Consider the following 12807-nt stretch of genomic DNA (forward strand, 5'->3'; position numbering starts at 1 on the left):
GAGACCTTAAGAGGATTTTGCTTGTATAAAGGCTTGGAATTGGTTGTCTTCTAAATGGAGAGAGAGAACACAGAAGAGGAGCTTTTCTTTGAACAGTCTGATATTTTAGTTACTTTGTGTAATTAAACATAATAAGTTCTGTTTTGAAAGAATTGTTGTCTTTTGGAATCCTTTAACTTGTAATTCATCTCATCTCTGGCAGCATTGCTTTATTTCTTGCTTGCAAGTAAATAGGTTGACTTTCTTGTAGTTTATTTTTTCAGATAATTTCAAATGCAATCCAATTTTCTTCTGTTGGTTTTCTTCTTTAACTTGCTCCTAAATGTATGAACATAAGCATTTACTAAATAATTATGTCACACATGTGGTATATTACACAAATATGCAAAGGTTCTTACACTTGAAGTAACTTCAGGTATTAATAGGAAAGATTTATATTCAAAATAAAATAACCCATGAAAAACACATATTGTGTCCAGATATAGGGATCACAAAGCATTGCAGATCATTTGATTAATAAATATTATTCCACTCTATAAAGTAAAAGTGGGTCTATCAAAGTGCCATGCCATTCTTAATTTGGATTATCCCGTGTAACGCGGTTACGTAGCACTTCTCGTCTATAGACACCAAACTGCTTTCCCAGGGAGGTAAGTATTGCTGTCCTCCAGTTTACAAATGGAGAAGGTGAAGCACAAAGCAGTAAAATGACCTTGTTCAAGGTCACCCAATAGTGGAAAGGCACAGTCTGGAAATGAACCCAGTCGCTGGATTGTGCAGGTGCTGTCTCTTAGATTGCACTCTGCTTTAATGACACAAGCTGACATCTCCGGATTTTGTCATTATTATCAATGATTCCTTCATAGAACATGTTTATGTATGGCTGCCAAAATAAAAATCAGTCTGGAAATCAACCAATATTTGCTAAATTGTTTTCCAGTACATGAGATTTTCTTTTTTGAAGTCCAAGTATAAATAGTCACTGAAAAATTATTCTGCATTGGCTTTTTGGATTTTCTTTTGTATTTTCCCTTTTCTAATGTTGGCTGTGACATCTGTTAAAATGTGTATAGCTAAATGTAGGTTTACTCTGATTAGAATTCATCACAAAACCTTCCAGAAGAGTCTCACAGTAGCTGGATCATGTGAATGAGACTATATGTAGACTCTGCATCTGCAAACTGAAAAACATATGTTGTATTTTAAAAAAAACTCGAAGCATTTCCCAGTTAATGTAACAAAGCTAGCCATGTTTCAGCTAATATTTACATTTTCTAAGATAAAAGAAACATGTACATTTTTGCAATATATACCAAATGGAAACTTCTTGTATTTCAGCTACCCCTAAATGAACAACTGAAAATCCTATAAAACTTAATGCTTACCTTTAAAACGTGTGTAGTTTGAGCCTGGTAAAGTACATAACTTTCTTCTCCTTTAGAATGAAGTCACCCTGCTGAGAAATGAAGTGGCACAGCTGAAACAGCTTCTTCTGGCTCATAAAGATTGCCCTGTAACTGCCATGCAGAAGAAATCTGGCTATCATAGTGAGTAATGTTTCATTACCTATAGCCTGAGGCTGCATCAATGAAATACTGCCAAAGTGAAGTGAATGAGCATTAAAATTGAGAAGTGCAGTTCTAATATTACATATATTACATGAAAGATCCTTTTTTTTTTTTAATCTTGAAGTTATTAGAAGACAAGAATTAATACGTGATATTTAAAAATGTATTTTTAGGTCAAAATTGAATTGTTGCATAACATTGAAAGGTTTATGTTGGTTTAATGAATGTATATGATAATTAGCATTTAAGAACTATCAGTTACTGCACCTGCTTTGGAAAATATAATTAAAGTATTAAGAGCACATGATAAACCATTTTTTATACTTTATCGTAGCCTAATACAGTGAAAGGTCCTTGTGGGTGTTTTTCTTTCATTGTAATGAGATTTCAGTAGAGGTACTATAACAGCTGTCCTCATTTACCATAACATCCAGGATCAGTTGAGCCATTAAAATAATCAGATGCAGGTTCATGGCTCCTACTGTACAATGTCTTCTAGATTGTTTTGATACCCACATTAAGTGACTGCTTTTCTGTAGAGAGGGTGTTTTTAAAAACAGTTCTAGTATTGAGGGGAATACTGACACTGTCAATACCAGTATTTTCTAATCCATGTTTTTATTTTAAGTTGTTCATTTGATTTTTCATCTTTCCAGCATTTTAAAGGTTAATTATGCTTTCCTGACTTGTAGCTTCCTTTTTGGCTGTGATACACAGTGCCAGAACCAGCTGCTGCTGCTGTAGAATAAATGGCCAATTTTGTCCATTGTACACAAATTTGTTACAAATAACTGAGCTGGGAATGCATTAGGCAACATTCATAATATATAACCCACAGCTTTCGTTTTCATGATTTAGTGATATTTCAAGATATTTGTAAATGTGAAGATTGTTTCTGCCATATGTAGCCACTTCATTTTAATTTGCCAGTGTCAGTAATTCAGGAGGATAAAGGAACATTTTGTACTGCATGCAAACAGATCCTCAGGTGCTTGCGATAAAACTTAATAGCCACCATCTTTACTTGTAGTCATTGTAAGCAATTTCATCAGAATGGGCAATATTTTTTAATTTAAAAGATTCAGGAGATTTAGCAACTCTGTATTGCCATATGTATTTAGAATACTGATTTTGTCAGTTTTGAGCTTATAAATCTTGGTCCTTTGATCTCCAGTCATTTTGACAAGACAGAAAATAGCATCTTGGAGTAAATTGGAACAGTATAGAAATACGTTTGGGATTTATATTAACAATGATTGCTGCAGGGATGAGGCCATTATGGCTCCCATCTGACAGAGCAACATAATTTCATACAGAAGCTACGAGGGGATAGCATTATGCATGCAAGGTTTTTAACAAAAAAAAAAACCCAACACACACACAAAAAACAAACCCTAGGTTTCTTGAATTTTGATGTTCTGAGGATTCATGTTCCTGAATTGGGATGAAAAATATTTCATCATAAGTCTAAGTGATTACATGCCAAGGATTTCTTTGTTGAAGAATGCGTGAATGGCCTGTCTAGTAGTGCTTGTTTTCAGCCCTCAGAAAAGGACTATAATGCTTCTGATTCAGTAAAGAATACAAAATGAATCAGACCTAAAATACTAATCAGTGGCAAAAGCCTACATTTTAGAAAAAAAAAATATTATGCAAGGAGATTGGAAGCAAAGCGCGGTTTCTTGAAAAGTCTGTTGAAAGTAAAAGCTTCACATGAATGATAGTTGTAATGCCATCCCTCTGAAAGGATTTTGTCACATTATCTCTGCATGAATATTGTTGGGAAAGCATGTTGGCTAAGTGACATACCCACAGTACAATTTATGAGAGGAAAAAAGGTTTCAGTCAATGTGTTCATGAAAATGGTGTTCCTATAAAGTATATTTAATTAAGCATATTATATTCATCAAATAATCAAAGCTGAATTGCTTCTAAAATGTAGTGAGTGGTTTAACAGTCTTGTCTCTGTGGAAGAAATCGAAGACTCTAGTTTTAAGAGCTCCTGCAGTGCTGAATATTGTGCACTGAGTAGACCAGATTTTAACAGCCAAGTCCACAATTTGATGGTTTTTCATGTATTATACACTTAAATAGGAATAAATAATCTATCACTTTTCAGGGTATTTTTGGCCTTTACTTTTACATATCTTTTAAGATCTTCTGTATTTCCCAGACACATTTTTCTCAAGCCAAGTGAAAAGCATGACAGCACAGGTAGCCCTTTCTTCTAAAATTGTTTTTGGGATCATATTTTCCTTATTTTAAAGTCTTGTGCCTGCTTCAAAAGATGATGTCATCAGGACAGAGAAACCAGAAAAATGGTTATTGTACTTTGAGTCAGTGTGGATGAATTTCTCTTGCAGTTTTAGTTTTCAGCCAGCTTACACTTTTTTATTTTCCAAAGAAGGATGCTATTGGTTCTGACTGCATCTTCAGCTATGGTGGGGAAAGTGCTCTGTATACAAGAAATCCAGATGCTGTTCATTTATTTTTTGTGTTATCTTCCATACTAGATAATTTCTAAAAGTCTTCTACAATACTCCCTGTATTTTGTCAGGATTTTTCTGGACTTTTATAGTAGGACAAAGGTGAAAACTTGTGAGAAGAAAATATGTTGTGGTATTCAGAGGGTTTTTTTTTTTAAAAAAAAAAAAAGGGGTAAAGGACTTTTAAGGTATTTTTTTCATATTTTTGACAAGGACATCATAATATTCAAGAGCATTTGTTCATATTTGAATATAAAAGAAGATAAATAGAGGCTATGGTGTAGGTGGCGTTAAATGGGAGGTTTGTGTTCTTTCTTAGCTAGTTTTAAAAAAGAAGATAGAAGGTGACTGACCAGTTTCAGACCTTGAATGATTTGAACCTCTCAAACCACTATGTTCCTGCAGCCTGTTCTGGACAGGCAATGGTTCTTCAGTGACTGCAGAGGATATTCACAAAGGCCAGCTCCCTGGAAAAAAGCATTTCTAGGCTTAGGTCCCTCTATAGTCCCTGAATGGGCTGATGAGAATTACCATGAGGCTTCTTCCTTGTTAGTGATTATCAGGGGAGTGAAAGGAGTTCAGGATCACGTCAGTGCTTGTGTACTCACTCCCTTTTTGGTGTAGATGGGTTTTTTTCTTCAGAAGACTGAAATCCCTCCCTCTTTGTTTGCTTATCTTACTGAAAGCTATTGGTAAGCAATGCTTACCAATACTGTTGGTAAGAAGCAAATAGCAGCAATATTTGACTACTCCAAAAAGGTACTTTTTAGTATATCCTCAAAAGTCTGTGATTGTTTTGCTGCTCTTTAAATCTTTCCTATAGCCCACATTGTGTTCAATGTCCAAAGGCTTGCTCCTCATGACACAGCCTGTCTAGACTCTATGTAGCCTTGGAAAGTTCATGTGATATAGCTCTGTAAATTTTCAGCCTTCTAATATACAGCAAACATTATTTCTGTGAATTAATTTCTAATTTGGACTGTGCATTTTCCTTGATTTGAGGCAAAGCTGGGGGAGCCATTAAAAAGCTGAAATGCTTTCACTTTTTTTTTTTTTTTACATTGTTATCTACTGTATGATTCTGTTATGAATCAGTTGTACTCTTGAAATCACAATCCTGTGCTTGGCAATTCTCTGGTCAATTAAGAAAAAAAGGAAAATAAAAATCTGTCAGAATTCAGAATTTAAATATGACTTTTTTGTGTTCTTCTGAAAGCCTTTGTTCTTCATTCCCAGTCTTCAGGCTTAGGAAAACAAGTCACCTCTGTAATAAGATGACTTCTAAATACCTTCTATAATCATTGCATAGATATTCTTGTTTGGCTTTAATTCTTCAAATGGAGTTTTTTATTCAGTTTTTGACCACTGTTCCTGTAAAGTTGGGGCTACATAAGGAAGGACATTGAAGAAAATCCAAATAGCTATTCTTTAGGGTGTCCGCTCATTTCTAAGTATCGGTTTGTATGTTATCGCAAGAATTTACGCTTCCAGTCCAGTTTATTACCATAAATCAGTGTTAGGTCTGTGTCTTATATAATCACCTGCCTGCTGTAAACTCCCCCTCTCTAGCCCCTGGCATCTGATAATACCTCAATCATGTACATTTTTGTCTTTAGCTCAGCATGTTTGTTTATCTGCTCTACAATATGAACACTGCTCTTGTACATTGGTGGTCATCTCTGTACTTGTAACTGTTTCTTACATTGCTCATAGGATCTTCCTGAACCCATCAAAGTCAGAAAATCAGGCCTTTCTCCTGTTCTTTACCACTGTGATACCATTGCAGGCATTTCTTTTGATTTAAGAAATACATGTTAAGGAAGACAGAATAGTGGAAGACCTTCCTTCTCTGGCTGAAAGATGGTGATCTAATTTAACTTCCTCTCTAGCATTTAAAACTAACCATTTTTATTGAGAATGAGGAGGTTTCGGACAACACAGACATGGAGAATCAGCAAAAGAAGCTGAGAGGAAGATTGAGATTCATAGGAGTATAACAGCAGCTCTGAAGATGCAGGTGTTACAGCAAAGAGACAGTATTTGATACATGTTGTCCTACTTGCTGCCTTTTCATTCTGTCTGAGGAAAGAATATGCTACTCATAATTAGTAATGGAGTATTTTTCAGGAAGTGGCACTAGAGCTTCTATTTTTAACAGTTTGCATATGTTCCTTCTTACTTGTTTTTACATGAGATCATGTAGGTCTCAATAGAGGTATGGTAAAGATGACACCCTGTTGAATACTTTTAACTGAATTGATACTTGTTCATATTCTTTCTGTTCTTCAATTGGCAAACTCTTCTAAGGGTTACAAATGCCTTTTGGAAATATCTTAATTTCCTTGCACTTGCTGTATACAGTTACCATGAAACCTTTGGATATGCAGTAATTGTCAGCAGATCTAGCTCACTGTCATCAATATCTCTCTCCTTTAATGTTTGAAAGATCTGTTTTTCAAAAAGTGTAAATTTGTAAACAGTTGGCCTTGTGGATAAGAGCATTCTAACTTTTAAGCTATTATGTCCATGCTCTTTTAGTAGAGTTGTAGGAGAGATTGCCACCTTGCTCTTGTAGGCAGTATTTCTAAAAAGAAAGAAAGCAGTTTCCTTGCATACCCATCCTTTTTGACCTTACCATTCTTTTCTAGAAGCAGTCAATAATTGAACGGTTGTTCTCAAGCTTCGAAGGGGAGTGTGTTCTTAGTATGCATAGGGATGCTCAAAGATCTTTATTTTGGGGTCTCAACTTGCTAAGTTTGTAAATTTTCTTACCCATAGCTAGCATGTCATATAAACCACAGTAAAACACAAACTTTATTTCATTATTGTTTTTTGACACTTAATGTTCCTTTTAGTTGCTGCTGTTAGCCTGGCTTTCTGTGGAAATGAGGATGTGATACCACAGCATTGCTTGTCTCCTCATGTTAGTGTCACCCTTTCCCATAGTTTCTCTTCCCCTGAGACACTTCTGAACTTGTAGGCCAATCTCAGGCAAATCTGAAAGAGATTGCAAAGACAAGACTAGAGAAAACCAAGCGTTGTTCCATTGCTTTGTCCCAAGCAATAGCTTGTGCCTGCTTCTGGCTGTGTTGGTGTGGATCATGATAGTCAGTAGTACTTTAAAAGGGACTTCCAATATTTCAGCTGGGTACTGATTTGGGTCAGTGTATAAAACTGTTGTGAAAAGTACTTGCAAACATTAAGTAGCACAAAGTGATACAAAAAAGTTATAATGAAATTCAGCATTCATATTTCTATTTTTGAGTGAAAAACAGTAGGATAATTTTCTGTTCTTGGTTTTTTAGTTTTGAATTCAGCTTTTAGTTTGGCATTGTTTGCATAATACCTTAGCTAACTTCTGCAACTCTGGAAAAAAGAATTATTCTAGCACGACTTAGAGTGTCTGTGCAAGAAGGACAGTTTAAGTCGTGACCATTTTGGAAACTCTAGTTTTGCACAGTGATGATTTTTTTTTTTACCTGCTTAGTCTGTCATGGGAAAAAATGATGTAACTCTGGCTAATTAACTTTGGTTTTGTGGAGAACATGTGAAATACTCTGAAAATACTTTTAAAACCAGTTTTAACAATTTTAAACTCTGTTGAGAGGCATTTGTAAAGTTATGGGACTTCATTCTGTTAAAAGAATGGGGGCTGAAAACTTATGTAAGTATTGTCCAGTAAATATAGCAGTGTCAGTAATATTTTTTCAGATATCTTACTCATGATCACAAATATTCATTACTGAATGTAGAATTATTCTTGTTTGATTAATCAGCAGCTGATGTGAATATGCATCATTAGAATTAGGCATGGTACCCACTGGCTGATTTACTAGGCAGGAAATTTTAATCATGGCTTTGAAGACATGAAAATGTTCTGGTTTCCTGAACAGTCCATACTGCAGTCCGGTTTTTCTGCTCACAAAGTAGTATTTTCTTTAAAAAAACGGAAATAAGCTTGTTTTACAATTTGTGCTGCATTACACCATGAATTTTAGTTGTTGAGGGGAGACTGCTGTTACTGGGATGAGGCGGTGTGTGTTCCTGGGGACAGAATAAATGAATTTTTCTTGTTCAGCTGCAGATAAAGATGACAGCTCCGAAGACATCTCGGTGCCCAGCAGCCCGCACACCGAAGCAATCCAGCACAGCTCTGTCAGCACTTCCAACGGCGTGAGCTCCACGTCCAAGGCGGAGGCGGTGGCCACCTCGGTGCTCACGCAGATGGCGGACCAGAGCACGGAGCCCGTGCTGTCCCAGATCGTCCTGGCGCCTCCCTCCCAGGCCCAGCCGTCAGGAAGTTGATTAAAAACTTGGTTGCATCAGTTCCTTAGATACACATCTGTGACTTTAAAGGGAAACCAACAACAGACCAGTCTCCATCTAGGAGAAATTGTAGCTTAAAATTATTCATTTTTAAAAATCCAACTCAAATTTGGCTTTAACGATTGGCAGGTGGAGATGACACAGAACACCAGTTCTAGTCTCTTTACAAAAGACTTTTTTTTTTTAAGTATTAGTTTTACTAGTTATTTTTTGTGCTTAATGTGTAAAGTGTGTGTACAGTACAATGTGGTTTATTTCATTTTTAATTTGGTATTATTTTAACAAACTTTGGGGTGAATTACTGAAGGTCATCCCCAAGACTGTGATAGTAATATTATGTGACATTTTTATACCAAAGTTCTGCATAGTCCCTATTGACTTTGTAACGTTAGCAAGGTCATAAAGCACTAGGCAAGAGAAAGACAGTAACAGTAAATTTGCTTTTAGTCTTTTTGCCTTTTTGTTGTTTTGCACATTATGAGAGGAAGAACATTGGAAGAAGAACATTTGGGTTTTTATGTATAGCATTTTGGTTGGCTTTTAACTGTTGGGGTTTTTAATTTGTTTAATAGGGCCAGTACAGTATATGACATACAGTACTTATGCACATACCAATCCTAGGTGAGGATCATTACTAAATAGATTTGATTTTTTTTTAAATTTTAAATTGATGTCAGGTGGGTTTTTTCCCCACACTAACACTTGATTCTGGTGGGAGGAGAGCTTTAATTCTCCAGTCAGAATAGATATCTATAACCACCCCTTGTTGCTAGGCTGAAACCAGTAAGCATATTGTAAAATACAGGGTTATCAAGTATGGAATACTTAGTATTCCAAAGTAGGATGATATTTTGTGGATTTTTGAGTTGCAGACTAAGGAGTTTTACTCATGGTTTTGGATGCCAGAAAAGCCTAAAATCCTTCTTCAGACAACTCGACTTTTTTTTGTCATTGTCTTGTACTTGCAAGCTAACTTGTACTTATTTCTTGTGTAAGCACTGTCATCTTTTAGTAGCAAAAATTTTGATACCTTTCTTGTGGAAAAAAAAAAATCAGTATCTACCGTATCTTGGAAACAATGTAATTATAATGTGGTGTGTGTGGTGTGTGTGTGAGAATGGTTCAGTAGTTAATGCCAGCAGTCTTTTGCTTGAATGTTTAAAGATGCCTTCAATGTGATGCTGGCTGATAGGTGATTGCAGTTTTAAAATGTTATTTACTGTGCGAACTTGGATAACTAACATTCCATGATGTAGTTTGTTTCTGATGAGATGATTGTAGGTACACTTTTTCTCATTATCCAATCATCTGTAGGATATTGAGTTTTTTAAATGTGCCATTATCTATTTTGATTCTGTACTCATGTTCAAAATACAGTACAATATTTTACAATAGATTAAGTTGTTTTAAAAAAAGTAGATGTGTGCTTTCAGGTCGGAAAACTTTGTATAATAGGAAAAACAGATGCATAGTAGCAACTGGCAGTAAAGCAGGATTCCATTATGTATATAACAAAGATTTAATGCATTTATAATGGGTTGTGTAGTTCATTTGCTCTTCCTTCTCCACACTATATCATGAGTTTTTAAGTGTCAGTGCCATCAAATTTCTATTTGGTTCAGTTTTAAATCTAAAAATGTAATTGATCCACAGGAAAATATAATTTCTGCAATATATATACAACCATACTATAATGAAAACTGGACAAAGAAGTATCTAAGTCATATATGTATCATTGCAGGGCTTTAAGCATGAAAATATTAGGGATTCTAAATATTTTGTATTTTAAAACTAAGAAAGTTGTGTTGATAACCTCATGTGTTTGAAAGTCTTACTTTCCCAATTTCAAGATAAAAATCTGTAACAGTTATTGAACGTTTCCAGGATGGTTAAATACAATGGACCTCTTGCGAGAAAGAAATGAGTTGCTAAGGCACAAAATGTGAATTCTGCAAGAAAGCTCTACAGTCACTTTTCATTGTAGTTTTGGTGGACTAGATGAGGCCTCATTGATTATACTATAATTTGCTCTCCTAAACACAAAGGCTTTTAAATCATATACGTGGAGTTTTTTTATAACAAAACTGTTGCGCTTGTAAAATAAGTCTACATAAGTGTATGGGAGATGTGTAAACAGTTCATGAATTTAACAGTGGGGCTGGCAAAAGAACCATTAAAATCTGTGTTCAGCAAATAGGAAAAGGTATTAGCCGTACTACCATGGATTCCGTTTTGAGACGTTGTCACACTACTTCTGTACTTAGCATTTTGGGTCTTTACATTTGACATGTTTCACAAACTGTACTGTTTTCTTTTATGTGCAGTTTGCATGAGTAAATCATCAAAGAGAATAAAATCTATCTTTAAGTTATGTTCCTATTTTAATGAAATTATAATTGTTCTAAAAGGCAGCACTGTCTTCAGACTTATTTCTTCATCCTTGCAATTATCAGCGTTTTTCTGAAAGTCATTACTGTAATGTCAAAGTAGTTATGTAAACGAGAACAAGTATGTTTCTTTAGAAAATAAGGCAAATACCATTGCTCTGCAGCTGAGTTCCAGCAGCTTCTGAGGAACAAGCCTTGTATCATTAGTTCCAGGAGCCCAAGGTAATCCACAGATAAATGAGTTCATAAGCATAGCTTGGTGATCCCAGATGTTGCTCAGCCATTTCTGCTTGCCCTGAGTTCCACAGCAGAAGCACTGTGTGTAATCAGAATTTCCACCTAACTTCCAGTTATTTTAATCTTATTTCAGTATACATGAAGCCAGAAATAACAGCTGTAGTCAAATGAATGGCTCGCAGTTGTGTTGTCAAAGGTTCAGAAAAAATTACGCCCTCGCGCCTGATACTTTTTAGAATAGTAAAAATGGTTTGGGCTTGTTTATGGATGCTGGGAACATGCGTGGAATGGCACATTCTGTTATCATTTGAAAAGCTCATGAGAGAACCCCAATATGCAGGCTTGGGAGGAAGCAAAAGGGTAAAGTTGCTGCATGTTTGCATTTGTTCCATGCATGGACCAAATGAAGTGAAGCTGCGCACAACTTTCATCCCAATCTGAGAACAATGCCTGAGGCTTCCCTTGCTTCATTATGGTTTTTTTCTGACTATATGAGCTACACTTGTGACCCCAAGGGAACAAAACCAAGGCTGTATAACAGGGGTACTCAAGGCAAAGGGTGTGAGAGGTGGAGAATCAACCCACTTCTTAATGTCTGTGCTGTAAAAAGACTTACGTTTATATATTAACTATTCAATCTAAGTAAGCTTTTTTTCTGTTTACAATGGTAAGAGAGGCTGGGCAAAGAAAGGTATTACACTGAGAGAAGGAGATGATAGAAGTGTGGGATGAGCGGTGATTTCAGCTACCTGAATTACAGGAGTAATTTGCTTAGAGACAGACACAAACATTTTAATTGGTCATCATAAATGATAATGAGGAGAAAGCATAGTGAAATTAAGTGCATCCTAATAAAGTAAGGTATGTTAAATTGCACTGAAGGAAGCTTGAGCAATGCTTCTTGACATGATTAATATACTCATGACAATGTGTCTAATGAAGGCTGTTTGCATTTATATGCTGCCTGTTGCTTCCTTCAGTAGAGACATAATTGGAACTGTGCTCATTTATACTGCAGAACACTGAGTGTAAGATTGGCTTGCAGTAGTCTTTACATTTGGTTTTAACCATTGTATCAAAAGTAACACAGGTATGATTTATTTAACCTGTGTTCTGTAATGCTGTGTAGGGTAGGTTTGAATGATTCTCATGAAATTTTCAAAGTTTCATATTCTTCAGTGGTAACTCTTCATTTTAGGCTTTAATGTGACTTTTTTCTCTGTCTCTCTTTCTTTCTCTCTTTCTTTCTTTCTTTCTCTCTTTCTTTCTTTCTCTCTTTCTTTCTTTCTCTCTTTCTTTCTTTCTTTCTCTCTTTCTTTCTTTCTCTCTTTCTTTCTTTCTTTCTTTCTCTCTTTCTCTCTTTCTTTCTCTCTTTCTTTCTCTCTTTCTTTCTTTTTCTTTCTTTCTTTTTCTTTCTTTCTTTCTCTCTTTCTTTCTTTCTTTCTTTCTTTCTCTCTTTCTTTTTCTTTCTCTCTCTCTTTCTCTCTTTCTCTCTTTCTTTCTCTCTTTCTTTCTCTCTCTCTTTCTCTCTCTCTCTCTTTCTCTCTCTCTGTCTCTCTCTCTGTCTCTCTCTCTCTCTCTCTCTCTGTGTGTCTCTGTGTCTGTCTCTCTGTGTGTCTCTCTCTCTCTCTCTCTGTCTCTCTCTCTGTCTCTCTCTCTTTCTCTCTCTCTCTCTCTCTCTCTTTCTTTCTCTCTTTCTCTCTTTCTTTCTCTCTTTCTCTCTTTCTTTCTCTCTTTCTTTCTCTCTCTCTCTTTCTCTCTCTCTTTCTCTCTCTCTTTCTCTCTCTCTTTCTCTCTCTCTTT

General features: G+C 35.7%; 1 protein-coding gene across 8 annotated transcripts in view; it reads left to right on the top strand.

Annotated features, from left to right (window-relative positions):
* Nucleotides 1-10791, top strand: part of ATF2 (activating transcription factor 2) — a 50726-nt gene extending 39935 nt beyond the window's left edge. For all 8 annotated transcript variants that reach the window (XM_032114142.1, XM_032114148.1, XM_032114146.1 and 5 more), the window contains 2 exons: nucleotides 1442-1547; nucleotides 8133-10791. In XM_032114142.1, the coding sequence (XP_031970033.1) occupies nucleotides 1442-1547; nucleotides 8133-8359 (333 nt within the window). In that variant the 3' untranslated portion in view covers nucleotides 8360-10791. The remainder of the gene's footprint in view (nucleotides 1-1441; nucleotides 1548-8132) is intronic.
* Nucleotides 10792-12807: the final 2016 nt, after the last annotated feature.

The sequence above is a fragment of the Corvus moneduloides genome, chromosome 7 (assembly GCF_009650955.1).
Source record: "Corvus moneduloides isolate bCorMon1 chromosome 7, bCorMon1.pri, whole genome shotgun sequence".
Classification (NCBI taxonomy): Eukaryota; Metazoa; Chordata; class Aves; order Passeriformes; family Corvidae; genus Corvus; species Corvus moneduloides.